The 27,518-nt window shown below is 48.1% G+C and overlaps 9 protein-coding genes across 9 annotated transcripts; 6 read left to right on the top strand and 3 right to left on the bottom strand.

The window, feature by feature from the left end:
- Positions 1-38: 38 nt before the first annotated feature.
- Positions 39-383, top strand: DFJ58DRAFT_630787 (uncharacterized protein; the record flags this gene model as incomplete). The annotated part of the gene is made up of 1 exon (XM_041381198.1): positions 39-383. A coding segment is annotated over one exon (345 nt), but the record flags the coding sequence as incomplete, so codon positions are not given.
- A 6,599-nt stretch (positions 384-6,982) lies between these two features.
- On the top strand, positions 6,983-7,873 carry DFJ58DRAFT_888833 (kinase-like domain-containing protein; the record flags this gene model as incomplete). Its single annotated transcript, XM_041394705.1, has 2 exons — positions 6,983-7,768; positions 7,832-7,873. The coding sequence occupies 2 exons, from the start codon at positions 6,983-6,985 to the stop codon at positions 7,871-7,873; spliced, it is 828 nt and encodes a 275-aa protein (XP_041242548.1).
- Positions 7,874-8,327: 454 nt separating this feature from the next.
- On the bottom strand, positions 8,328-10,449 carry DFJ58DRAFT_842622 (uncharacterized protein; the record flags this gene model as incomplete). Its single annotated transcript, XM_041392853.1, has 12 exons — positions 8,328-8,412; positions 8,465-8,634; positions 8,690-8,884; positions 8,944-9,096; positions 9,144-9,347; positions 9,370-9,541; positions 9,594-9,621; positions 9,716-9,863; positions 9,912-10,048; positions 10,096-10,150; positions 10,224-10,274; positions 10,324-10,449. 12 exons carry the CDS (start codon positions 10,447-10,449, stop codon positions 8,328-8,330), a joined length of 1,524 nt encoding a protein of 507 aa, XP_041242547.1.
- A 1,860-nt stretch (positions 10,450-12,309) lies between these two features.
- DFJ58DRAFT_617962 (uncharacterized protein) lies at positions 12,310-12,507 on the top strand (the record flags this gene model as incomplete). The annotated part of the gene is made up of 2 exons (XM_041380992.1): positions 12,310-12,380; positions 12,429-12,507. Coding segments are annotated over 2 exons (150 nt in total), but the record flags the coding sequence as incomplete, so codon positions are not given.
- Positions 12,508-13,766: 1,259 nt separating this feature from the next.
- On the top strand, positions 13,767-14,888 carry DFJ58DRAFT_888832 (uncharacterized protein; the record flags this gene model as incomplete). Its single annotated transcript, XM_041394704.1, has 6 exons — positions 13,767-13,831; positions 13,878-14,077; positions 14,127-14,322; positions 14,369-14,395; positions 14,453-14,759; positions 14,811-14,888. Coding segments are annotated over 6 exons (873 nt in total), but the record flags the coding sequence as incomplete, so codon positions are not given.
- Positions 14,889-15,574: 686 nt separating this feature from the next.
- On the top strand, positions 15,575-18,796 carry DFJ58DRAFT_716907 (uncharacterized protein; the record flags this gene model as incomplete). The annotated part of the gene is given in 10 exon segments (XM_041384280.1): positions 15,575-15,986; positions 16,233-16,288; positions 16,345-16,632; positions 16,691-17,417; positions 17,494-17,842; positions 17,910-18,033; positions 18,053-18,178; positions 18,219-18,223; positions 18,246-18,388; positions 18,444-18,796. 10 exon segments carry the CDS (start codon positions 15,575-15,577, stop codon positions 18,794-18,796), a joined length of 2,583 nt encoding a protein of 860 aa, XP_041242544.1.
- Positions 18,797-19,488: 692 nt separating this feature from the next.
- On the bottom strand, positions 19,489-21,591 carry DFJ58DRAFT_729475 (uncharacterized protein; the record flags this gene model as incomplete). The annotated part of the gene is made up of 6 exons (XM_041385751.1): positions 19,489-19,839; positions 19,887-20,201; positions 20,259-20,615; positions 20,665-21,063; positions 21,117-21,450; positions 21,527-21,591. 6 exons carry the CDS (start codon positions 21,589-21,591, stop codon positions 19,489-19,491), a joined length of 1,821 nt encoding a protein of 606 aa, XP_041242543.1.
- Positions 21,592-22,390: 799 nt separating this feature from the next.
- On the bottom strand, positions 22,391-22,979 carry DFJ58DRAFT_729474 (uncharacterized protein; the record flags this gene model as incomplete). The annotated part of the gene is made up of 2 exons (XM_041385750.1): positions 22,391-22,602; positions 22,658-22,979. 2 exons carry the CDS (start codon positions 22,977-22,979, stop codon positions 22,391-22,393), a joined length of 534 nt encoding a protein of 177 aa, XP_041242542.1.
- A 554-nt stretch (positions 22,980-23,533) lies between these two features.
- Positions 23,534-26,940, top strand: DFJ58DRAFT_716906 (uncharacterized protein; the record flags this gene model as incomplete). Its single annotated transcript, XM_041384279.1, has 11 exons — positions 23,534-23,762; positions 23,814-24,107; positions 24,136-24,329; positions 24,387-24,592; positions 24,677-24,868; positions 24,921-25,050; positions 25,110-25,285; positions 25,335-25,431; positions 25,482-25,781; positions 25,830-25,935; positions 26,276-26,940. 11 exons carry the CDS (start codon positions 23,534-23,536, stop codon positions 26,938-26,940), a joined length of 2,589 nt encoding a protein of 862 aa, XP_041242541.1.
- Positions 26,941-27,518: the final 578 nt, after the last annotated feature.

Raw genomic sequence — 27,518 nt, 5'->3', positions numbered from 1 at the left:
TTATGAGCCCTGACACGGCCATGGATATCATGCTCCCCTCCACCAGCTCTGCCCTATTCAACGTCCCAAAGCTAGCCAAGGATGGCAGCAACTGGATTACCTACAAGGAGAGAACATTAACGGCAATCAGTGCGAGAGGTCTGATGCGCTATATCACTGGTCGCGCAGTACGACCTGCCCCTATCTCCTTGCCTCAAGAGGATGATGGCACCGAAGTGACGGACGCAGAGATCGAGGCATTTGAAAAGAAAATGGATGAGTACTATCAAAAGGACTCACTAGTGAAGCAACAAATCTTCAGCACCATAACGGATAGGCTGTTGTTGCGCGTCCATAAGCTCGGGTCCGGATCAAATGTCTGGGCTGAGATCTGCGACATCCACGAAGGAAAAACCGAGCTCGTCCAGATTGATCTGAGGCGAAGACTTCAGGAGACGAGGTGTGAGGAAAATGGTGATGTCAAGACTCACTTTAGCGAGATGCCTTGGCTCCGCGAGTCCCTGGCCGGCATGGGTGCTGCCATCGAGGAGAAAGACTTCTATGCCATGATACTGGCGTCTCTCCCCGAATCCTACCGTCCCCTACTCTCGTCCATCAATGCGGCTGCGAAGATTACTGGTTCACCTATAAGCCCCTATGAGTTAATCAATATTGTGTCAGAGGAATACGAGCACCGGCAACTCACCAGTCAGCAACCTGCCAAGAAGGGCACCAACTCGGCCTTATCGGCGAGAGCTCCTAATGGAAGGGCGAAATCCTCGTTTTCCTCCTCACCCCAATCCAATCCGGAAGCAGTATGCTACAATTGCGACCAGTAAGGGCCACTACAAAAGCGATTGTTGGAGGCAAGGGGGAGGAAAAGAAGGTCAGGGACCAAACCAGAGAGGGAAGAAGGGAGGACGATACCCAAAAGCAGAGTGCAAACACTGCAAAGGAGTCAGAGGGCCAAGATAATTATGCCTTCACGACGACTGACCTTGCGAACATCGCCCAGAGGATGAATATCCCTCCAGAACGCCGTGGAGCCATTGTAGACTCCGGCGCAACCTCCCACTTCTGTCCTGACAGGTTGAAGTTCACGAACTTCATCCCTATCACCCCCCCAGGCCGTATACACTGCGAACGGATCGGTTCTCAGCGCTACTGGAAGAGGAGACGTCAAACTAGACTTACCATTGGGGAAGAGCAAGACCAGTGTGACCCTGAAGGACGCACTATATGCCCCCTCCATGGCATTCACCCTCATTTCTACCAACCACATCGCCTCTGCTGGATTAGCGGTCCTGTTTGAAGGCAAGATGTGTCAAATCTTGTCCAAGGGACCCAAACGCAAAGTTATAGCCGAGATCCCGCAACTGGAAGGCCTATATAGCGTGGTCAATCAGAAAGAGCATCATGCCCATGTCGCCAGGACGATGTCGCCAGGACGAAGCTTACCTTGGCAGAGGTGCACCGTGCCCTTGGTCATGTGTCCCAGAGGGCGGTCCTGCAACTCGCGAAGGATCAGCTTGTCGAGGGCCTGGATGTTGACCTCACCTCCCCTACCGAATTCTGCGAAGCCTGTGCGAAAGCGAAAGCAATCTGTCAATTCCTTTCCACAGGAGTCGACAACTCGAGCACTCACCTACGCGGAACTTGTCCATACAGACTTGTGGGGCCCAGCGCAGACTACTAGCCTAGGAGGGACGACCTACTATATCAGTTTCACGGATGATTACACCCGTGAAACGAAGGTCAAGTTCCTGAAAACAAAAGGTGAGGCATTGGAGGCGTTTAAGAGGTATGAGGCAGCACCTTAGCCGTCAGAATCCGGGAGTCAGACTCCGGAAGGTTCGGTGTAGAGACTCACGTTTCTGCAGGCACATATAGGCACATTTTGCACCTTTTCACAACTCATGACAATTGGCCTGCAATGCACGACTTGCACCATCAGCTATATTCGACTTCTATCATGTCCCTAGTTGTTTTACACATAACGCGCAGCTTTCCCGTGAAACGCGCCATAGGCGCGGTACTTTCCTGCACAACGCGCAGCATTCCCACACGCACACCTTGCGCGCTTTCTCGCGCTTAAGCGCCCTGCATCGCCCTTCATCGCCTATCATCCAGGGACGTCCGTCTATGTCCATCCACCTCATTGGTACGTCATATGCCTTGCCTCATGGTTTGTAACAAGCATTGCAGCGTTATTACATGTCATTATGTATTCATAGCGCTTACTGCTCCTATCCCTTCCGCTTCCGATGCGATTTCCATAGTATAAAGTTTGCTGACTTACTACTCCATCATTATTACTCCCCTTTGCTGTACTTCCCTCGCTATTGGGTTTTACCTTAGAGTAGTAGTCACCACTTGGGTGCACTTTGTGTTTCCAATGGTTATCGTTATCCGCCTATACTAGCCCTTTATCCGCGCTTGTTATAACACTCGCTCTGCGTTTGCACTCGCTTTGCACATCCGCTTCCTTATCTGTTTCCTTATCCGGTATTCTCCCACTCAACGCGCTGCCTTAGCGCTCACGTTCCCACGCTCGCGCTTACCTTAGTGCGCTCTTTCGCGCTTCGCGCTCACTTCGCTTTTCTTCTTGCGCTTTCGCGTATCCATCGCACTTCAAGGGTCTTTCTTTCATCTGGTTCTGTGTTCAGTAGCAGTCCCCTTTAGGGTCGAACGTTCTTGCATTCTGCGAGTATAGCAGCTAGGCAGAGCCAAGATTCACTTATACTGGTTGAGCATTTTTAGATATTTCATATCAGCCCAGCCAGGTTGAGATCGCCTCATCGGTCAGACCGTGGAGGGGAATACTTGAACGCGGAATTCAATAAGTATCTGTTGGACCAGGGAATCGAGAGACAACTTACCGTCCACGATTCACCCCAGCAAAACGGGGTCGCCGAGCGTCTCAATAGAACGCTGGCTGAGCTCGCTAGAGCTATGCTCATCGGCCGCGATCTCCCCAAGTTCCTGTGGGCTGAAGCAATCAATTATGCTACATGGTTAAAGAACCGCCTACCGTCAACCGCAATACCTGGTGCTACTCCTCATGAGCTTGTCCATAGGACGAAGCCCAACCTCTCCATGGCCCATGAATTCGGCTCCAGGGTGTATGTCCACCAGGCGAATGCTGGAAAACTCGAACCCCGCGCGGAGGAGGCTGTCTTCGTTGGTGTCGACACCGATAGCAAGGTGTATAGGGTGTACTGGCCTGCGAAGAGACGTGTCTCGGTGAGGCGATCTCAACCTGGCTGGGCTGATATGAAATATCTAAAAATGCTCAACCAGTATAAGTGAATCTTGGCTCTGCCTAGCTGCTATACTCGCAGAATGCAAGAACGTTCGACCCTAAAGGGGACTGCTACTGAACACAGAACCAGATGAAAGAAAGACCCTTGAAGTGCGATGGATACGCGAAAGCGCAAGAAGAAAAGCGAAGTGAGCGCGAAGCGCGAAAGAGCGCACTAAGGTAAGCGCGAGCGTGGGAACGTGAGCGCTAAGGCACGCGTTGAGTGGGAGAATACCGGATAAGGAAACAGATAAGGAAGCGGATGTGCAAAGCGAGTGCAAACGCAGAGCGAGTGTTATAACAAGCGCGGATAAAGGGCTAGTATAGGCGGATAACGATAACCATTGGAAACACAAAGTGCACCCAAGTGGTGACTACTACTCTAAGGTAAAACCCAATAGCGAGGGAAGTACAGCAAAGGGGAGTACATAATGATGGAGTAGTAAGTCAGCAACTTTATACTATGGAAATCGCATCGGAAGCGGAAGGGATAGGAGCAGTAAGCGCTATGAATACATAATGACATGTAATAACGCTGCAATGCTTGTTACAAACCATGAGGCAAGGCATATGACGTACCAATGAGGTGGATGGACATAGACGGACGTCCCTGGATGATAGGCGATGAAGGGCGATGCAGGGCGCTTAAGCGCGAGAAAGCGCGCAAGGTGTGCGTGTGGGAATGCTGCGCGTTGTGCAGGAAAGTACCGCGCCTATGGCGCGTTTCACGGGAAAGCTGCGCGTTATGTGTAAAACGACTAGGGACATGATAGAAGTCGAATATAGCTGATGGTGCAAGTCGTGCATTGCAGGCCAATTGTCATGAGTTGTGAAAAGGTGCAAAATGTGCCCATATGTGCCTGCAGAAACGCGAGTCTCTACATCGGTCGAGCGCAACGTGATGTTTGCGCCGCCGGACGTCCTCGTTGACCAGGATGTGCTGAACGAGGGGGAGTCAATAGCAATGGGTGAGAGGAAGATTAATAGCAATGCACCTAGCGTCCAGCCCATCCCGGCTACCCCAAATCCCACTCCCACTCCTCCAGAACCCACTCCCATTCCAGACTGCCCCAGAACCTCGTGAGACCCGAGCCAGACCAGCAAAAGGCTATTATGCCCAGCTCCAGAATGGCCAGACTGGCAGCTGTAAGCATCGAATCCCTGCAAAATGCGTCAGACTTGGACCTTCTAGACAAGGAAGCTCACATTCACCTAGCGTTAGCCAGCAGCTGAGCCAGAGCCCACTTTGAAGCAGGCTCTGAATGGTCCAGACGGTCCAGAATGGCAAGAAGCGCTCGACTATGAGATCAGTCAGCTGGAGAAGTTAGGAACATGGGACATCGTCGACTTACCTCGTGGCGTAAACGTCATCCCCTGCCACTTCGTGCTAGCTACTAAGCTGAGGCCCGGATGGCGAAAAGCTGAAGCTGAGAGCCCTGTCTCGTCACGAATGGACAGAGACAGCAATACGGCGTCGATTTCTTCGAGACGTTTGCTCCGATGGCGAATATGAGCACTATTATATGTGCCGTATTAAGCATGGCGGCCCAGAAGGACTGGGAGATCCACCAGGTAGACAGTCAAAAGTGCTTACCTGTATGCAGACGTCCAGGAGGACATCTATATGAGAGCGCCTCCCTGATATCTAAAGGATGATCAGCGAGGCAAGGTACTAAAACTAAGACGAAGCTTACCAGGCCTAAAGCAGGCAGGATTTGAATGGGCGGAGGAGCTGGCTGGAGCTTTTCAGAAGATGGGTTTTAGTTGGTCCCAGGTCGATCAGGCAGTCTATTTCAAACGTACCCCCCAGGAGCACAAAAGGTAACTAGAGATCGAGTGGCACGTACCATTACCCTCTCTCAAAAGGCCTATGTCGACACTATCGTCGAGCGTTTCCGATTGGGCGATGCAAAGAGTGTGCAAACACCCATGGAACCAGCCACCTCCCTATCCATAGATCAGTGTCCAGGCACGCACGCTGAGCTCCAAGCCATGCACGACGTACCTTACCAGCGAGCCATTGGCTCATTGATGTATGCGGCCACGAGCACGCGTCCAGATATCGCCTTCACGGTCGCAACATTGTCGCAGTTCATGCGAAACCCCGGGAAAGCACACTGGGAGGCTAGTAAGCGAGCTCTTCGCTATCTAAAAGCCACTGACGACTTCGAGCTCACCTTGGGATCCACGGATGCCGGGATCGAAGCATTCGTCGACGCAGATTGGGCTTCGCAGCCACACAGGCACTCCATGAGTGGGTACATAGTACTCAATGGAGGCCCAGTGTCCTGGAGCGCACGAAAACAGCCCATAATAGCCCTATCGACAGCAGAGGCTGAGTATATCGCCTTAACCAGTGTAGCGAGGGAGGTACTATACCTTCAATTACTCCTTGGCGAACTTTACGAGCCACCTGATCCTCCCCACCCCCATATTCTGTGATAATCAAGCCGCTATAGCATTAGCATCCACCAGCAAGTTCCAATCACGCACCAAACACATCGACTTAAGGTATCCATTTCGTTCGTTCTCATGTGAAGAACGGTACCTTCGAGCTCCTCTATTGTCCCACGGACGACAACGTCGCCGACGCCTTCACCAAGGCATTGGCCCGCCCCCGGCTCCAAAAGCTGCGTACCCATATGGGACTGGCATGCGCTCGAGGGGGAGTGTTGAAGTCCGAGCGATCCGATGAGGGAGAGAGTGAGGAAGCCGAAGGATCCGGCTAGGTACGAGCGGGAGAAACAGGTCCGAGCGCATGAGCCAAAGTGGCCAATAGGCTGCGCCCGAATGACATTGGCCTACGCCCTGCAATATACATATGTCAGAAATTTTCCCTCCTTGTTCCTTACTTACCTACTATAAAACTAAGCGCCCGTCAGACGCACACATCTCAGTTCAAGTTGAAACTGAGATGTAAGTACCTAAAAATCATGTATGTTAGCGTTAGCTAACCAAAGCATAGCGTACCTTTCTGTTCTAGGTACTTTGCACGTTAATATACACAGAGTTCAAGTTGAAACTGAGATCGTACCTTTCTGTTCTAGCTCCCTCTCTCTCCGTTCGCTCGCCTGTCATCACAACAGACAGGCCAGGGGCCCTATAGACCAGATAGTACGCGGCCACTGTCCGACATATGGTACTATTTTACCCCAATGGTCAGAAATTAGAATTAAAAAAATGTTGTGGGTCCTCAGCGCTGACAGCTAATGACAACTTCTTGATAGGGTGCTGACCGCCACCCAAGGAAGTGATACTTATGAAGCGCTTACTTCCTGCTAATCAACGATGTACGATAACGAAAATGAAGTTTCGACATGTGGGCGCTTGCAGTAGACAGCTATTGAAATTCGCTGAACTGTTATCGATTATCGGCTGTGATAGGCCATGCTTTATATCCCCCTGCAGCTGTGTCACAGCCCCGGTGGCGCAGTGCTGTTAGCCAGGAGAATACTCATATAACCTACTAGCATTCGGAGTATTTGTTTTGCCCCAACACGGTGACCGAGTCACAGCAGAAGCGAACAACTATCTTCATTCTATTTCGACAGGAGAGTCACAGCACAGTCATAGTAGCATAACCCTTGTTGGTAAGCGAAAAATCCTTTACACTAATAATATAACATCCTCACATGCAGGCATTTGGTTCCAGCAGTGCATATAGTAAAGTTGGCAGATATTCACAATTTGTCATTCCAAACGATGCGAGAACTTATCAAAAGTTATCAAGTGTGGAACCCTACAACTGACAAGCCGGACCATACTGCCATTGTATGGAAGGAAAATGATAATTATTACCAATCCCAGCATTGGGCAACGACTGAACAATTCGACCTCGACAGCCTTTCTACCTCCAAGTCCATCCCCATTCCCATGCAAATTTTCAAGGGCCGTTGGCATCCATCTTTAACCGAATCACCTCCTGTACCTCCCACAGGCTCTTTTCTAAAGCGCCTGTGCATACTCCTGCCTGATGACTACGACTCAGACGAGCCAGAAAAGCCAGGTGTGTGGACACCTGGAGACTATCTGGTCAAGGAGGCCAAAGTCTACGAAATCCTTAAGCAGCACCCTCACCCTAATATCTGCGTCTACTATGGATGCGTCCGTGATGTTGATCACATCACTGCCATATGTTTGAAACGATATGGATGCACACTTATGTATGCAGTTTGGGAAAGTGATCCCACCCTGAACCATGCCGCGATTCTTGATGGTGTTTCGAAAGGGCTCACTTTTCTGCATGAGACGCTCGGTCTTGTGCACAATGACATCAACCCCGCTAATATCGCACTCGATGACACGGGAGATCCTGTGATAATCGATTTCGACTCTTGCATACCGATTGGGGAGGCGATAGGGTTGTCTAGCAAAGCGGGAACACCTGGATGGACAATGGAGCCGATGCCGACCATCGCTCTTCCAGAAAATGATATTTATGGCCTGGAACAGATTGGCGAATTCATGAAGGGAAAGCAGTTCATAGATGTGAGTATTTGCATTATTTTCTGCAGTTCTATTCATGACCGTGTCTGCATTCTTTTCTTTTAGATTGTGCCAATCATTCAGGAAAATCTGAAAGGTGGGATATGACTAGAATGCTGCGATATGTGGTTCGGCGTTTGCGCAATGAAGGTCACATCAGGAAAACCCTCCCTTATTAACTAGAACAAATTAGAAATATTTTGTCAAAATTGTCCTAACTGCATAGATTAGAAGGCTAGCCAGGACTGCATTACCTCAATCCAATTAGAGATGGTTAACAACAACTTATTGCTAAGCCAGAAAATTAAGACGAGTTTAGGCAAGCTTAGATGCAGCTGGTGAAGCCTTTTCGACACTATTAGACAGGCTTTTCACACTTGAAAGTACAGGAACAAATTAATCATTATTAAAAGTGGGTATCAACAGTGGTAATATATGAGAAAAACGATGCATGAGGGAGCAGAGCGGATACGAGATCTACAAGAACAGCATTGTAAACTAGAGACAGCCGATGCTGTCTGCACTGCAATCGGAAATTCGGAATGAACTATGTCAGCAAAATCTACTCATCTTCCATGCCGTCCAAGTCCAAGAACGAGAGGCTATCATCCTGGTCATAGCCTCCAGTGTTGCTATGACGGAAGCAACTGTAAATGATGATAGGTGAGCAATGTGCCAGAAACTCGGACCCAGACTTACTGGACGTCGTCATATATGTCGGACATCATTTTATGAAACTTGACAGGTGCCTTTTTCTGGATGCTCCCCAACAACAACACATGGTGGTTGTAAATATCTAAAAATTGATTACCTGTGAACTTGAAGTCGTCACTCGACCCGTTTTTCTTCGCAAGTAGGATAGCGCGAATCTGACAATGAGAAATATCATGACGTGTGAATGAGTATGAAGACAGCAGGACTCACGGCAGTGCAGACTATGGCTAACATGGGGATTGGAATCTCCGGGCAACCACCCTTATTATTCGCAATGTCACGGAAGCGCTGTCCAAACTGTACACCAACGGACTTCAAGTGTTTGAAGAATACTTCGTACATCACAACGAACACGGGCTGGGTTTGATAGGGCTTCTGTCGGTTCAGTGAAGGGAGGCCCCCAGCCTTTAATGATATCATGTATCAGCACGGTAACAACTTCATGCAAAAAAAAAGGAACAAACGTCGAATGTTTGTGGAAAAATATATGAATGATTGGCGAGAAGTCGGTCAAGAATTGTGTCGTTGTCCGAACCACCGAGACGGAAGTAACCTGATATGCTCTTGCTCGCGACGTCCTTAATATCACTGTGAAACAGACTGGCGCGAGCGTCAATCTACAGATAATGTCAGTACCAAACTGCAGCAAAGATACAGCACTGACTAGATTTGTGAGGGCTGACAAATACTCATTGTCGATCCTCATCTGTTTCTCGATTGGCACTGCACTGTGGTACTGTGCAGCCTTCAGCAGTATTTCCCGTGCATAGATGTTCTTCGACACGAGATCAGGGCAACTATGCTCAAAAGCTATATGTCCCTTAACCTCGAGAATGCCGCGTTGGATCACATTACGGAGTTCAAGGTTCTGGTCCGTGAGTCGGACAGACCCAGGTTTTCAAGTAAACAATGTGTGCTATAGGGTCCGCTTGAAGTGAGGATTCAGTAGAGTGGGGCTCAGGATCGGATTCGTTGGCACTGTCAGGCTCAGGCTTGATATTGAGAGTGTGACCATGATCATCAGACTCGTCATCAACTAGGATTGACTCCTCAGAAAAGGACCTATTGGCAACACGACTAGTGCCAGTGAGACCCTGGGACCCGAATGACGAACTTGTCATTATCGAGTCCCACATGGGAATCTAGAGTTGGCACATATTGCTATTAGTCGCAGACTCGCAACTCGAGTATGTGGCAAAAAACTTGCCTCCGCTGCGTGCTTTTTCTCTCTCTCACTGAAAGGCTTGAACTGTGAGCCCCAAATCGGTTGAGGTGGAGTTTTCGACGACCGTGATGAACTCGTGGTCTTTGGAGTGGGTGGTACTGTTGCCAGTCGTCTATGGTGAGGTGTCTTCTGACGGGAGCCAGTGATTGTAGTAGGAACCTATGAATGCTAAGTTAATACCAGTAGTTAATACATACATGTACTCACTTCTCCAAACAAACTCTTGGCGATGCTCTCCGCGGGCTCAATCTCAGATTCTTCACTTTCCGACTTGTCTGAGTCCTCTATGGTGTCGTTTTCCTCGTCACTAGCTGGATCCGACTCAATGATAGCTGGCCTGCGCACTACAAACAAGTCAGTACAGAGTGTCACGTGACAACCCATGATGCACTGATGTTTCTTTGATTGCCACTGAGGTTTGATGACTTCCTCCTCTGAATCCGGATCTGGAGAAGGTAGCGGTCGTTCTAATCTATCTGTGAGTACATTTGTAAAAATTTTGTCGACATTGAGACTTACTGCGACTTTTGGAGTATTTGGGAGGTAGTCCCGTTGCCTTTGTTCGGTGATCTGGACATGTCACAGTAAGTAATCGCTGAGAATCCGAGTCATGACTTACTTTGCCTGACTTTACCTGGTTTTGGACAGGCTTGACATTTATTGAACTTAAAGGTTCACGGTGCTTGCTGGGCTGCTTGCTCCGGCCTTTGAGGGCTTGCCACACTGAGCTCCGCCACAAAATCATTGTGGTGAGTATCAATGTATAATATATGAATCATACTTACCTGGATTATCTAGCGCCTGATCCTTGGCTTTGTGTCGTGCTTGAATCAAGTAAGTTTTTGTTTTTTGATCCGTTGTTTGAGAAAAAATGCTTACAGCGCGAATTTGACTCCATTGAACTCAGCGTCTGATTTGAAGGGAAGGTGAACTTGAAGGAGGGAAAAAAAGATGAAATGAATGTGCGGTTGTCTTTCTGCGCACGGCAGGAAGACTATGAATAGAGGTGAGTGAGTGTTAAAGTTTGAGCTGGAGCAAACTTGGTCTCACAATTTAACAGGCAGCTTATATTTCATAACACAGAGCAAGGGTTGCCAGTGATCCTTTCCTTGTCAGGCTTAGCTCGCAATTCGGTGAGTTTACGGTTGGAAATTTTAACACAGCCTTACCAAGTGCTAGTCTCAGTGTGTGCACCTTTACTTTATTTTCTTACTGGTAGCGGCTTTGCCAATTCGGAACACCATTGGCGACGTGTCCTGCTAGTACGGACCTGCACCATCTACAAATGATCCTCCTATCGCTGAGGCATGCCAACCGGATGTCACAAAGCGCATTTTTGCAAGTGCTGCATTGCTGGACGAACATGTATGTTCATTGCAGTGTTGCTTGATTGTTATTCAAATACTAATCCTGCCCTCAACAGAACGCACCCGAAAAGAAGACCAGTTTTGCTGCTTCATGACATTACCATCACTTTGCTTGCACACAGATTATCAAATGTCCAGGTACAATCCTCTGGCAGTACATTATGGTCTCCCTGTATTTTGACCACTACTCATGCGCTGAACAGCAGCCAGCCTCCACCTACACCTAAATATTCAGGAGACCATGTCTCCACGTCTTCGACTTCCTCATAGGCTCATTTGTCAATGTCGAGCTTTACCCTTTCTTCTGGCACAACGGATAATTTGCCTTCACCGTTCAGCTTACAAGGCTGTACCGCAGCATATCCACCCTAGAAACAAAGATATCAAATGAAGACCCCAATGGTACGTCGAGCTCCATCCTTCCTTCCGGCACAACAGATGATTCATCTGCATCATCCACATTATTTGATAGCAAGCCTCAGTACCGCAGCATATCCACCCTAGAAACAAAGATATTAAATGAAGACCTCAATGGTAAGTCTTTCTTCCTGCAGCATATCCACCCTAGAAACAAAGATACTAAATGAAGACCCTAATGATCTTGTAGGTCGTGCCGTTCTCCATCACTCTCAGCATTCCCAAATCTATTGCCCCCCCTCCCCACCCCATCCCATCCCAGCCAAGTACATCATCCGCCTTTCAAGCTCTCTGCGATAGTCAGTAGTCACTGTGGGTAGTACACCCGCTGAAATCAAGTGAAAGGTTCATGAATGTTCTGTTTGCAGTGTTTTTCAAACTGAATGTGTATCACGCTTAATAATCACGTGACTGACGTGTCGTGTTCTTGCATTGTTTACCGTGTTGTAATGGGTTGCTAGTGTATATAATGGTGTATTGATTGTTTTTTTCTTTACTTCTCTCTCGAGTGGCCCGGGATCGGATGTCTTCAGCTGCCAGGCGATAGCTCTGGGCTGGTCACCACTCGAGAGTCCCTCAACTAGGGAGCACTTTTTTCTACACCTTGCACGTATCATATTACTCGAACGGTACAGTACGAATGTTCACTCATGCTGCTAACCTTGTCCATCGGCTGGTGAGTGCCTTCTTTTTTTAATTGTTTCAGGAGCCTGAGGACTCTGTTGGCAGATGGGTCAAAGATGGAAATGGAAGCATCGAGAACGAGGACATCTTGCTCTACCTCACTCATGTATCAACTCTCTTTCACAGGCAGCGCGCAATGCTACAACTGCCACACAACTGCAACCCCTCTCTGGAGAAAAGATGAAGAAGGCAAAACCGTCTGCAACGCGTAAGCTCTTCGTTGTTTTCTCGCACACCATGCTCATCTTGTACACAGATGCAGCCTGTACTACAAACTCCACAGCTCCGCTCGCCCCATCAGCATGAAATCCAACATCATCCGCAAACTTTCCAGGCAGCAGCGAGTTGATGGGTGCGCTGGGCGATGGACATGGCCACGGGATGGGTTTCTTGCATCCGCCTATGATTCTGCCGCAGGAGGGGGAGCAGGTGCAGCATGGGTATGAGTATGGGCAGGGGGAGTATTATGAGACGGGGGGATGGGGCAGTATTAGGGGTTGCGTTCTTGCACCCTCGTTTCACGCTGGAACGTCGTTTTCCTGCCCTTTCCTCTGAGCATCAACATCGGCATTGCATTTCCTCACACGACTCTTCAACACATCGATACACCATTTCACACCCATTTCACTCCGACTTGTTGTATTTTTTCCGTTCTGCAATTGTAGAGTTCACGCATTGCATGGCTTGGCTTTTGCTTTTGCTTTTTGTTTCCGAGTTGGCTTTGGTCACTGCCATTGTCATCTTCCATCGACATCTTCCATCTTTCCCATCGACATCTTTCACCATGGTCCATCATCTGTTTCCACCATCTACACCTGGCACGCTCGCTCAAGGCACTTACGTGCAGCTTAGACTCATAGAGTCCTCCTACAACAATGCTACTCTCCATTCCATTGTGTATCGCTCCACGCACGGGATTAGGGTTCACCAGTGAATCTGTGACTTGTACTCCTTTTTCCTTGTATTCCGTTTTTTTCTTTAACGATTCATTGTATTCCCTTCACCCTCGTTTCCCTATCCTACCTCCTTCCAAACACCAGGTTTCAAACCGCTTTCCAACTCACCAGGTTTCCTACCCCTTCCAAACTCACCAAGTTCCATTCTCTCACATATCCGTATATATTTTCGGGAAGATCACTCGGTTGTTGTATGTATACTCACTTACTTACGACATAAACATCGCGATGGCTCACATTTTTCACTCACAGCCAACGCACCTCACCTTAACACAAACGGTTGCGAAAGCAGATACCCTCACGCAAAATGATCTATTCCTCTTCAAACAACGTGTCCGGGAAGTCATTGCTGCCCAGGGAATTCGCATTTGACAGCCACCCATTGAAACCTATGATGAGACTGCAGCTGAGCATGCGCAGGGAGGGATGTGCCTGCACTCGACTCGTTTTGGTGAGTCATTTGCTCCTCATTCACGCACATATACTAACATCTCGTAGATCTATCATTCTAAGGAGACTGCTGAGTCTATCTGCCCACTGCTGCTGCCATTGCCTACGGTCTTGACAAGAAAGTCATCGGTGAGCGTAACATCCTCATTTTTGATCTTGGAGGAGGAACCTTTGATGTGTCCCTTTTGATGGAACAGAGTATTTCATGGGAGATAGGCAAAGCCGAAGCTCTCAACCTTCGCGGCACTTTCAAGTAAGCCATTCGTTAGTCTGAAATGCGCTGACTAAGCTTTGTATAGGTTCCTTATGGGTGATGTGTCTGGGGCCAAGGATGACCTGTACGAATCCGTCAAGATCTTTCCCTCCTTGACACAAAGCTGGGTGAAGATCGCAAGCGTGCACATGGAGCAAGGCGAGGGTATAAAGGCCTTTGAGTGCTTCGAGGAAGCGATCAAGCACAACCCCCAGGACCCCGACATCTATTATCACCATGGACAAGGTGAGTGATTTGTTTCCTCTGTGTCCAAGCGTCACTCAAGGATTCGCAGTTCTCTTCATCACTAATGAATTCAAGGAGGCCGCAGACAATTACACTAAGTCCAGCGAGCTCGATGACACATTTGTATTCTCACATATCCAGCTTGCCGTTGCCCTGTACAAGATGGGTGAACTTGCACGGAGTATGGCAACTTTCAGATGGACGATGACCAATTTCCCTCAACGGAGCGAGCCTCAGAACTACTAGTAAGTGGCTGCATTCGTTGATGACTGTAATCTAATGACTTGGCAGTGGCGAACTGTTGTTGGACCAACAGCTGTTTCATGGACGCTGTTGACAAATTTGATCAGCGCCATGGAACTTGAGCGTGCTAAGTATGGATTTTATCTTTCTCTTCAATATATCGACTCACTTCCACTCAACCAGACCTCCCCCGATGAATGTTCTCCCTCTTGTTAACAAGGGCCTTGCCATCTACCAATGGAAACAGGACATTACTGCTGCAGAACAGTGCTGTGATGAAGCTTTGCGAATTGATCCTGAGTGCGAACCTGCAGTTGCCACACTTGCCCAACTATCGCTGCAACAGGGCAAGATTGATCGTGCTGTTGAGATGTTCAAGAGGCAAGCGGAACTGGCACGCAGCGAACCCGAGCTGATCAATGCCCTTACGTACCAATATGTGAGTCGGTGAGGGCATTGGCTGATTCTGATCTAACGAGGCGGTTTACAGGCAAGCACGGCACAGTTGGAGTTCACACGCAACTATCCCGAGATGGCAGAGCAATTGGCTCAGATTGCAAGGTCGATGACGATGTGAAAATGGATGTTTACTTTTATCTCATTCCCTTGTTTGCTGCTGTCCAATTTTTTGCGGAAATCAGTCACGCAAAAAAAGGGGTTACGGAGTTCTTCTTGAACATCAAAGGACTACTTAGATTGCTCAAGTTATCGGTTTTTAATGCTTTACACATCTTTCTCCTTATCTTTTAACGCACACCATTTCCAATACCATGCTCACAAGTTGAATGTCCTCATTTTCGATCTTGGAGGAGGAACCTTTGATGTGTCCCTTTTGACCATCGAGGAGGGTATCTTCGAGGTGAAGGCCACTGCTGGTGACACCCACTTGGGTGGTGAGGACTTCAACAACCATCTCATCAACCAGGAGCTGTGCGCGGACCTTAGTTCCGCAGCATGCTCGAGCCTGTCGCCTTGCCTCTGGACGCACACTTCACATCCCAACCAAGTACAATATCATCATCCGCCCTAGGACACCTCATTTTCCTCATTCCTGACTTTAACGCCTTGCCTCTGGACGCACACTTCACATCCCAACCCTCAGTGCTGTGCTGCACGCCGGGAATATAACTCAGACAAAACTCTCATAAGGCGCCACCTTCGAGTCTTCTTCTCTGACTCTTATAACTCAGTCTTCCAAGTAAGTGGTTTTTTGGATGTTTGATTGTTTGGTGAACTTATCAAATGACCTAGAACATGTCGGAAACATGCCCTGCCTGCAACAAAAAGCTCGCATCAATAACTGGCTATAATCGGCACCTTGCCAAAACCACCAATCCAGCTTGTCGTGCCCTCTACCTTGCCTCACAGCAATTTCATTCAAGTCCGCCTGCTCCAGATCAACAGGATAATGAGTTCGACATGGATATTGGAGATATACCTGACCCGAATCAATCGCCGCCACACTTTGAAGGTGATTTCTTTGGGATATATGCTGAGGATGAACTTGAGTGGCCAGCGGAATTTGGTGATGGAGGGGATGCGGACAAGACGCCTGTAGTAGAAGAAGAATCAGAAGACGAGGGTGATGCTCACGACAAATGGGAACCTCCGTTATTTGCATCACCTCACAATACACATGAGGAAGATAACGAAGATGAACATGATGGTACCCAGGACCCACATACCCCGGATGCGCAAGAGCTGGATGCTTGCCACAGGGTAGAGCAGCGCCTTCGAGACCATGAGCAGGTACCTATAGTTGTCCATTACCCTGATCGACGAGCCGGACAGCCCATTAATCCAACCAGGCAGTTGAGCAATGTGACTTATCATGCGCAGCTCGATGGCTCAGGCGCAGATAATGCCTATGCTCCATTTGCTTCGAAGCTCAATTGGGAGATGGCTTGATGAGCAAAATTGCAAGGTCCCAGCTCAACTGCTTTCTCAGAGCTTATTTCTATTGAAGGTGTAAGTTCATGGCATCTCTCAAGGTCGTCAGGATTAGTCTGACTGTAATCCTCCAGCTCAGTGAAATGATTGGTCTCTCCTTCAAGAACGCCCGTGAATTGAATAATATCATTGATCATGAACTTCCAGGCCATCCGAAGTTTAAACGAGAGCAGATAATCATTGCCAATGAAGCGTTCGATGTGTACTATCGTGATATCATCGAGTGTATCAAAGCTCTCTTCAGCGACCCGAATTTTGCCGACTTTCTTGTATTCGCACCTGAACGCCACTATGCTGATGAAGATGAGACAGTTCGTTTGTATAACGAGATGCATACAGGTAAATGGTGGTGGAATAGTCAGGTTAGTATTTTGTGCCTTTTTGCAAAGCTGTTGTGCGGTAGATTAACACTGTTCATAGAAACACCTGGACCATGAGTGCCCTGGCGCAACAATAATTCCCGTCATCATTTCATCAGACAAGACACAAGTCACATTGTTTCGTAACAAGACTGCATATCCTGTTTACATGACAATCGGAAACATTCCCAAGGAGATCCGTCGAAAGGTGTCACGCCAAGCTCATGTCCTTCTTGCATACCTACCAACCACCCGCCTTGAACATGTCACCAATAAAGCTTCTCACCGCTGCATGCTCGCTAACCTATATCACGCTTGTGTGGGGCGTGTGCTGGCTCCACTTGCAGCTGCAGGCATTGACGGAATCAACATGCGAAGTGGCGACGGGGCTATGCGTAGATGCCATCCCCTGTTTGCATGCTTTGCAGGAGATTATCCAGAGCAGGTGTTAGTAACTGGAGTCAAGACCACTCAATGTCCAAGCTGTGATGTTCCCTCAGATGAGCTCGGTCTTGCAGCAGGTGCCGCAAACTATCAACCGCGAGACTTGAACGCAGTACTCAATGCCCTCAGCGCTCTTGATGAAGGTGGATTAGCCTTTGTTCGTGCATGTGCAGAGGCTGGCATCAAGCCCATCGTTCACCCATACTGGGAGGGATTACCGTTTGTCAACATATTCGAATCTATCACCCCCGACATTCTACATCAATTGTACCAAGGACTTGTCAAACATCTCCTTGCTTGGCTTTCAGATGCGTGCGGTAGTGCAGAGATTGATGCTAGATGTCGTCACCTTCCCCCAAATCACCACATCCGACATTTTACGAAGGGCATCACAACACTTTCACTGCTTGAGTGGCACAGAGCATAACCAAATCTGCTGTTTCTTACTTGGGATTATCATTGACATCAGACTACCCAACAACATGTCTTCTGCCCGGCTCCTCCGCACTGTTCGTGGCCTGTTAGATTTTTTATATCTTGCCCAATATCCTTGCCATAGTTCAGAGACACTGATTTTACTGGATGAGGCACTTGATCTCTTCCACAACAACAAGGACATTTTCATCGACCTTGGCATTCGGAACTCTTTCAACTTGCCAAAACTCCATTTTGCGCTTCACTATGCTCACATGATTCGATTGTACGGTACCACAGATAATTATAACACCGGGTACACCGAATGCCTCCACATCGACCTTGCTAAAGATGCGTATCGCTCCACAAACCACATGAACGAATTCGCGCAAATGACGACCTGGCTCGAACGCAGAGAAAAGATTTTCCTGCCATGAGAAATATATACAGTGGAGACTTGCAGGCACCCCACATCACCCAAATCATCACCCTCGACCTCCAGAGATGTCATTTTGTCGCACTCAGACAATGACCAAGCTTCCAAGTGTCAAGGCAGTCACATTAGACAAACTCGCAAACTGAATATGGTGCTACATACTTTCGCAAATCTCTCGCACGTTTCATTGTGAAAGCAACACTTCCACCGAACACTACCATCACATCTAGGCAGCTCGAAGATCGAGCTGCTGACGTGTACCTACCATTTCAAACTGCTGCCGGTGTTTCATAAGGTGAAGTGGATCTCAGTTGATGTCCAGTGGCCATGGCAATACTCCGGTCACACTTGATAGTGTGCACGCACGTCCTGGACGTTCAAGGCCATTTGCCTCAGACAGTGTTGCTTCTCGATTCGATACTGCATTCATCAATGACGGTACAGGTGGGCCGCTTGGCATCAAAGGTGAGTCGTGATTGTTATGGAACTAGTGGTACATCAATGCCTAACATTTACATAGGATATCAAATAGGACAGGTCCGCGTTATGTTCTCGATCCCTCCCAAAGCTCTTGCTATACTCTTTCCCCCAACATTCCGGCCTCCTAAACACCTCGCCTATGTCGAGTGGTTCACTGCTTTCCATGCACCTGAGCGCAACCATGGCTTGCGCAAAGTCTCGCGTGTCATCAAAGATGGGGAACGAATAGCAAGCATTATACCGGTCAGTAACATTCATCGTAGTGCACATTTAATTCCGCAGTTTGGTTCCACTGCTCCTCGTGAATGGAGTTCTGCCAATGTCCTTGAGGAGTGTCCAACATTTTTTGTAAATCCGTACTTAGATAGACATAGCTTTGTAACTCTGCGCTAATTGTAGTCCATTGTCATCAACTTGTAGTTCCTAGAGCTAACTAGTCTTAGTTTTGACAATTTTCAAAAATCTATCTAACTAGCTCTAAGTTTGTGTGGGAGGTTTTTCCTGATGCAGGAAGGCATATCTGCTGTAGTGAGAAGCGAGATTAGTACATTTGCGTATAAATTGATATGATTGAGAATTTCAGCACGGCACTGCTCAAGATATGGGTCAGTTATTTTCCCAATTCATGCACCACATCAGTAAAACCTCGGGTCTATTTTCACCAAAGATTTTTAATTTATTTCTATTTTTCCGAGTTTAACCAGGTTTGAGGCGACACGAAAGACACGATGAAAAAATTGAGAAAAATGCCACTCCTCCTCTGAATTCTACTTTGCAGCTCATGAAACTCACTTATAAGGCATTAACCGACAAAACATAGTGGTATTAATTGAGAGCAAATGGTATGACATCCTCTGGTAAAAAGTGCAAAAAAGCGATGACAATGGGAACACTAACTTTGTAAAGTACGAAACATTAGTGATAAGGAAGGGTATGAAACGCTATTGAAAATAAGGGTGGCGGTGCAGAGAGCGTGAAACGAGGCGAAAGACGACAAAAGGCATTAGTACGAGCGGTGGGATAAGAAACGAGATCTATCAAATGATGTTAGCTCATGAATAACGCAAAAAAAAACAAAATATTAGTTACCAAAGCATGGCACGCCTGTCGATGTCCTCTGATTTGTCGTCGTCGTTGAGGCGAAGGTACTTCTCGAGGCCAGCACTGCCCGATTTCTTGAGTAACTTCTGCGCTGTTAAAATTGTGTCCCTCAAAAAGATATCTCCCTTTTTCTTGATGCTGGCCAAGTAAGCTTCGGTTACTGATCCCCAGTTATTGATGGAGAAGGCGTGCTCGGTAGTGCTGTAGTTGCCGGTACACTTGTTGAGGGTCTTCGGCGTGCGCAGCTTGCGCTTCAGTTGCGCAGGACGCATATCGAGGATGTCCGCATCAATATCGATGGCGCCAGTGCCCAGGCATTTGACAGCACATTCGAGCTGTCAAATGTGATGAGTCATGATTCTCGTATGGTCAGAATACTTACTGAGGTTGCGCAGAGAGCAAGAACACCAGCCATGCCACTGGCAGCCAATACATCAGTTTTGATGGTGGCGACATAAGCGTGTCCAACGGTACTGTGAAGATGAGCGGTTGCAAATAACTGTATCATGAAAGGAGACCGGAATGCTTTCATCGTGTCTGAGAAGTCCAAGTCCTCGAAGAGGAACACGAACTCCTCCATAAGTGCTTTGCTAAGGTCTTTCGGATTAGTGTCTTTGTTCCGAGCGAAGAAGTCGATCATAATTGCGAGTCCTGTTGAACCGAAGTTGCTGCGCCACTCTGCCAGACGTTGAGTAGCCTTATTGAGATCACAATGAGTTCGCAATAGTGCTACAAAAAAAATTGCTAGACACACAACACCAAAGACAGATCCCTGAGCGGTCACCTTGTACTGGAGATCTGGATACACGGCATCAAAAATGTGTTGAAGCGCTTCAACAAGAGAAGCGTCTGCAAACTGCCAGAGATCATTTTGGCTGCCGGCCCACAGGTAAAGGGTTGAAAGAAAATGTTTGGGCCACCGTTGATCCTGACATTGCGGAGGTAGATCACTGTTCCAGTAGGTTGAGCGTGACTTATATTGCTTCTCGATCCAGTGACCAGCCAATGGTATGAGCATGGGTTTCATATCGTCATCGGCACCTTCTTCAGTCTTCACCTTCTTCGTAGGTGGCTTTGCTGTAACAGCTGCCTCGGAGACAGCGACTGAAGTCTGTTCAAACAAATATGAGTAGCAATAAGCATTAATGAAATAGACTCACAGAAGATGTTACCCGCACGGCCTTCTTCGTGACCCCTCCAACGACAGCTGTGAACGGAGCCTCGAGTTCCTCATCTGAGGACAATAAGTCCACCAAGACCTTGCGCTTCTTGTTGTTTGGACGGTGGAATGATAAATCACTGCCACCGTCACTGTCCTCGGACATCTTCGCGTCTTCGTTCGGGTTGAAGTCGTCCTCCAGAACCTCCACGACATTCTCCACGTCATCCTCTGCGTCCATCGCATCATTGTCCTCGAAGTCGGTTGGGCCATCCGCGTCATCCTCGAAGTCTGCCTCTATGTCTGATGGCGTGGAGGCCTCCACGTCCATTGGCACATCGAGATCGGACTGTCCCTTCGAGCCCATGGTCGCATCTTCGGTCCTCATGTTGGTAGTGATCTATATAGTTTACTTCATATTAGAACCAGTAAGACTACATATCATCTACGCACCTTAATGAAAGATTTCTTCTCCTTCGTTTTCGATGCGATTGTTTCAAGGCGTTCCTGGGAATCATCCAGAGTGTCATCGGCAGAGCCACCAACAAGGGCCTCAGGAACAGGTTTGTTAGTAGCAAGAGTGGGAGAGTTATGTTGGCGACTGGACTTAGTATTTACATCTGATACAGATGTAACCTGGGTGCTGGGTGGCCCATGTGCCAATGAGAAAAGGGAGGCAGTGGTGCGAGACTTGGAAGCGCTTGAAGCTTTGGACCTCTCATCTGGTGCAACATTAGATACCCAGCCATTGACACATCCTGCCAGTGAAAACTTTGAGTTGGTCGACCTGGATTTCAAGGTTAAGTTAACAAAGAATAGCGTTGATCCAGTAAGCATCAACATGGCAAGTCGAAGAGACATACTTCACAGACAACTTTCCTTTCTTGTCTTCGACACGTTGTAGAGACTCGCGTTTCTGCAGGCTCATATGGGCTCATATTACAAATTCTGATGACTGGCCTTCACGGCACAACTCGCACCATCACCCTCTAGTCCTTCCCTATAGAGCGCACCACTTTCCCGCGGAACGCGCCATAGGCGCGACACTTTCCCGCACAACGCGCAGTATTCCCGCGTGCGCGCCTTGCGCGCTTTCTCGCGCTTAAGCGCACTATGTCGCACATCATCCAGGAGCATCCATCCATTGTCCAACCAGTCCCTTGGTATGTCCCTTTTCGTTATCTGACCATATTTAGCATATTACACTTCCCATTTCGTCATGGACCCTTACTTTACATCACTTTACATCACTTACATACTTAGAGCGCTCCCTATTCAGCTCCGAGCCCTGGGAGAGCGCTTAGGTAGAACTTACATACTTTCATGTTCGTTTTACACCCCACTATTCCACCTTAGCTTCCTACCACCACCATGTTACTTGGCAGTTAGCCCATGCAATGCATGTGTCAATCATCGTTTTGAGGCCCTAGCATCAGTCTATAGCTAGTGGCACCTTCAGTATCCGTCTAGATCCGCGCTTTTCCTCTTATCAGTCTCAGTATACATCTTTTACACCTGTGCACTGCTTGCACTACCTTCCCACGCTTCGCGCACTTTCGCACTTCGCTTTCCCGCGCGCGCCTTCAGCGCGCTTTCTCGCGATTTCACCGCCATTCACCAGGGTTGTTCAGCATCATTCCGTGGATCCTTGCTTTCCTTGCTTCCCCTTTAGGGTTGAACGTTCTTGCATTCTGCGAGTATAGCAGCTAGGCAGAGCTGAGACTCACTTATACTGGCTGAGCATTTTTCTTATATGTGCCTGCCAGGTTGTGATACCCACAACGTGGTTCCTGGCTTCTGATTCCAGGCGTTGCGATCAGATCTCGCGCATTGTTGATGGCATCCTTAAGTGAGATCTTGCCACGCTTCTGAGTCTTCGATTTCTCACTGATTCCCTCTTGAACATGACTGCTGTCGTCTCGACCACTTTCCTCTAGGTCTTCAACAATGTCAGCCCTATGTAAGTGAGCCTCAATCGATACTTGTGCACTCACCAGTGTTTCCTTTCATCAGGACCTTCTTATCAGGCGCCGTTCGCTTCACGACAGGGTGGGCACGAGGTCTCGCTGGCTTCGGCATGTTCGACTTGGTGAGTTCCTCCACCTTTTCCATTTCTTTCTGCATGGTTGCAAGCCGTTGCAGCCCCTCCAGCGCTGCCTGCTCTTGGACTTCGCGTGATTCCTTAAGAATCTGGTTGTCCTCTGCTATCTGGGCCTTAGTCCATCGCTGATGTCCTTTTGCTGGCAGGTCAGTCAAGCCTGGATGCTTGCTTGCGTTCTGTGGGCAGGTATGCGACTTCTGAGCGGTTTCAGACATTGCTGATGAGGGGCAGATTTGACAGGCTCTATGGCAAGCTTGGGACGGCCAGGGAAATGGAATGAGTGGTCGGTAGAATGGTTGAAGTTGAAAATTGACAACCAATTTGTAAGTTTCGTACTTAAGAACTAAACAAACAAAGTTCGATCGCTAATTCAATTCACTACTAGTAGGACTCTCTGGTCTGCGCATCTGTGAAGTTGTCCAAAAAACCATCAAGTAAGTCCTGCGTTATTCTGTATTATCGTGCCATACTTACTTCAAATGTCTACACTTCCAGCTGGTCACATCAGCTAGACGCATTCTTCGGCTGGCCTGAGCTCAGTCACTTGGAAATCCACTCAACGAAAATGTAGGTGTCGTTTTGTTTCAGCTGCGCACTCTTATTGACGCAAACTCAAGCGTCTTTACTTTCCGTGATGCCTGCTGATATTCCACGCACCCAACCATGCCGACGGGACCATAGCACACTCCAACTCCCATGTGGAACATGCTCAAGATGGTTCAAAACCTCCGCTGGGCGAACAAAACATCGAATTTTGGCACATCCTGTGATGCCAGTACCACCTCAAGACAACCATCAAGAATCTCTGGAACCTGATCCCCAAATGCCAAGCCCACACCCATCTTGCAGTGGGGACTATGAGCGCGATGTTGATGCGGATGGTTACCAGGGCGACATGGACGAACATCTGCGCCAACAATCCCCCCATGCAGACGTCAACACCGAGTTTTTTGGGCGTGGCGATCAGCTTTATCGCAATTATCACACAAGTCTTAATGGTACGTCAATTTTTTTGTGTGATACTCTATCTTTAATGAGCGCTATTACAGGTAGACCATGTGATGTAAATGGTGTATACCTCCCCCCCGGCGCTCCACCTCCACCTCCTGAGAATCTCGCAACTGATGACTGGACGCCTTTTCGGAACCGCACAGAATTTGAAATGGCCGAGTTCCTCTACAAGCACAATCAAATGCCAGCCGGTCAAATTGACCGGCTGCTGGATCTATGGGCATCTACCCTTGCAAAGCACAACGACAACCCGCCATTTGCAGATCACCGTGATCTGTACCACGTCATTGACAGTTCGCCCTTTGGGGATGTACCATGGCAATGTTTTACCGGTCGCCTATGATGGCGAGAGACTTGCAGACGAGGACAAGCCCTGGATGGACGACGAGTACGAAGTCTGGTTCCGCGACCCATGTGAAGTTGCACGCAATATGCTCGCAAATTCGACTTATGCTAACGAGATAGATTACTGCCCGTATAGGGAGTATTCAACTGAGGGCAACAAGCGCCAATGGAAGGATTTCATGTCTGGTGACTGGGTGTGGGATCAAGCAGTAAGTAATGCATTTTTTGTTTCGTGATGTCCGATATTAACGGCTCTATGTATCTAGGACAAAATCACGAAAGACCCGAGCACTCTCGGGTCGACATTTGTCCCTGTCATCCTTGGCAGCGACAAAACGACAGTTTCAGTCGGAACAGGTAACAATGAGTACTACCCGCTCTATGCTTCCATTGGGAACATCCACAATAACGTTCGAAGAGCACATTGTGATGGTGTGGTCATCATTGGGTTCCTGGCAATGCCGAAAAGTATGTTTCAACCCTGCAATCTATTTCTATAACTGACTAACTATGATACAGCTACGCAGGAACATGCTGAAGAACCTTCGTTCTGAAGATTTCATCGGCAGTTATTCCATTTGTCCCTCTCCAAAATCCTCGATCTGCTCAAGCCGGGCATGATGACTCCCGAAGCAACACGTTTCAGAGACGGACACTACTGGCGTGTCATATATGGACTAGGGCCTTACATAGTGGATTACAAAGAGCAAGTCCTACTAGCGTGCATTGTCCGTAATTGGTGTCCGAAGTACGTCTTTCATTTCATTTGTATTTACATGGTCACTCACATTATTCTAAAGGTGTGTTGCAAATCGCGAAGATCTCGACGAAGATGCGCTGCCCTGTAGCCGCGAATTTACAGAGGCACTCGTTGAAGAAGCTGACTCGGGAGATCTTTGGGAAGACTTTGGAATAGTCGCGCAACTTGTGGTAAGTCATTCAGCGTTTTTCTCTCGTTTTCATTTACACAACTAATACTATTTCGACAGCCATTCACGAACGACTTTCCCCGAGCCGATATCTATCAAATGATATCACCAGATATCCTCCATCAACTTATCAAAGGCGCCTTCAAGGATCACCTCATGACATGGGTCGAGAAGTACCTCCGTCAGACACACAACAAACAGAAGGCACAGAAAATTATGGATGATATTGACCGCAGGTTTAGCTCAGTTTGTATTCACATTGCTTACTTTTTCTCATTGCCTTAGAATCGCTGCTGTCGCCTCGTTTTCAGGCCTGCGACGATTTCCTCAAGGGCGCGGATTCAAGCAGTGGACAGGAGATGACTCTAAGGCCTTGATGAAAGTGAGTCGTCATTTTTTTGTATCGTTCCTATCTAATATTGAATCCTTTAGGTCTATCTACCTGCTATCGAGGGCCATGTACCTCAAGACGTCATTCGCGCCTTTCGCGCACTTCTAGATTTTTGTTATCTTGTCCATTGCAATATAATCACTGAAGACTCTCTACTTCAAATCGAGGACGCACTCTCTCGTTTTCACCATTACCGCAAAATCTTCAGGACAACAGATGTCGTCCTTCACTTCTCCTTACCTCGTCAACACTCGCTCATGCACTATGCTCAAAACATTCGACTCTTTGCTGCACCCAATGGTCTCTGCTCGTCAATCACCGAGAACAAGCGCATCAAAGCGGTCAAGGAGCCCTGGTGACGATCGAGCCGTTTCAATGCACTTGGTCAGATATTACTGACCAATCAACGGCTCGACAAACTTTCAGCACTGCAAGTCGACTTCACGCGTCAGGGGATGCTCACTGGCACTTGTCTCTCAGCAGCAAATGCGTTAGGTAAGTCGCGCATTTCTTATGAGATATCTTTCAACTAATTTTCATAACAGTTCCTGCGCAGATCAACCAAGTTGATGAAGACGGGGGGCGGCAGCACTCGCAGCAACAGCAGCAGCAGCAGCAACAGCAACAACAACTGCAGCAGCAGCAGCAGATATGCATGTGCCTGCGCCTGCCCCACCCATACCCCCACCACCTCCACCTCCCTTGATCAACATTGACGCGGACCTCGACATAGACAACGGGCCCACAGTTCTACAAGTGTTCATACAGCTGGCAAAAACCCGCCGTAAGTGTCCTTTTTTCCAGATTATCAATGTGATACTGAATATATTTACAGAGGGCAAAGCTCGCACTCAAACCGTTCCTGCACTCGCCGATGAACTTCATATTCCTCACCTACCCAACCTTCTCAGACGCTTCTTATTTCAACAGTTGCATCCTGATGATCCCCGCGACCCATCTGATGTACCTCTTGCTGAATGCCCTCTCTATCTCAGCAAAATTGCGGTGTTCAATTCAGCATCATTGCGATTCTATGCACCAAGTGATTTGAGTGGTATTGGTGGCATGCACACTGAACACATCCACTCTTGTCCCTCCTGGCGAGGTGGGCATTCACGCAATGACTGTGTCTTTGTCAACACAGATTCCAATCTGCCTGGCATGCAAGGTCTCGAAGTTGCGTGCGTTCGCGCATTTTTTTCATTCCAGTACCGAGGCGAAGTGTATCCCTGCGCTGTGGTTCACTGGTTCGACAAAATCAGCAATGCTGCAGACGAAGACACGGGAATGTGGGTGGTTCGTCCAGGAGAGGGTGCAAACAATACTGCGGAGCACGCTATCATTCATATTGACGCCATTTATCGTGCTGCCCATCTTATTCCCATGTATGGCATGGAATTTCTGCCTCAGGAGCTCAAATTCTACCATTCCTATGACGCATTCCGCACCTACTATGTCAATAAATACGCCGACCATCACGCCTTTGAGATTGCATTTTGATCTAGCTACTTGTACACCATTTGAATTTATAACACACTTTTCTCTCTTAATTCGCATTTTCACTCCTTTGTGTGGCAAAACCAATGGACCACTCTTTCGCACCTTTGAGAAATTTCGGAAAGATGAGTTTTCACTCCTTGTATTAATTTTTATGCCTTAGCACCAGCGCCAAGGCAAGAAAAGTGGCATAATGAAGGAAAATAAATCTGAGGTTTTACTGATGCATCCTAAACTACGTTGTCTTCATTGACATGCTCATTGTAAGCAACGAAGAGTCCAATGCGTTTTCAGCCAACAGTGAGCACATGTCAGTCAACATGGAGGTATTGAGCTGTAGAAAATCAGCACAGCTTTGCACACCCTTTCGCTGATGGGAATTTTTAGTGTTCGACACTGGACAGAGCCGAGGCTCCTAACTCGGGCTAGTGTTGGGTGTAGTGCTGCCGCAGTTCAGTCCCGAACCTAGGTTCGAACCTGAACTTTTGTGAATGGAACCACCGTTCGGTCAGTAGTTCGACATACGATACAGGACCGAACCTTACATAGGTTCTTCGTTCGGGTGGTCTTGGATGGACGTC

This window comes from Suillus subalutaceus (assembly GCF_016647625.1).
Source record: "Suillus subalutaceus strain FC151 chromosome Unknown DFJ58scaffold_73, whole genome shotgun sequence".
In the NCBI taxonomy this organism is placed as follows: Eukaryota; Fungi; Basidiomycota; class Agaricomycetes; order Boletales; family Suillaceae; genus Suillus; species Suillus subalutaceus.
This window is presented reverse-complemented; position numbering and strand designations above follow the sequence as displayed.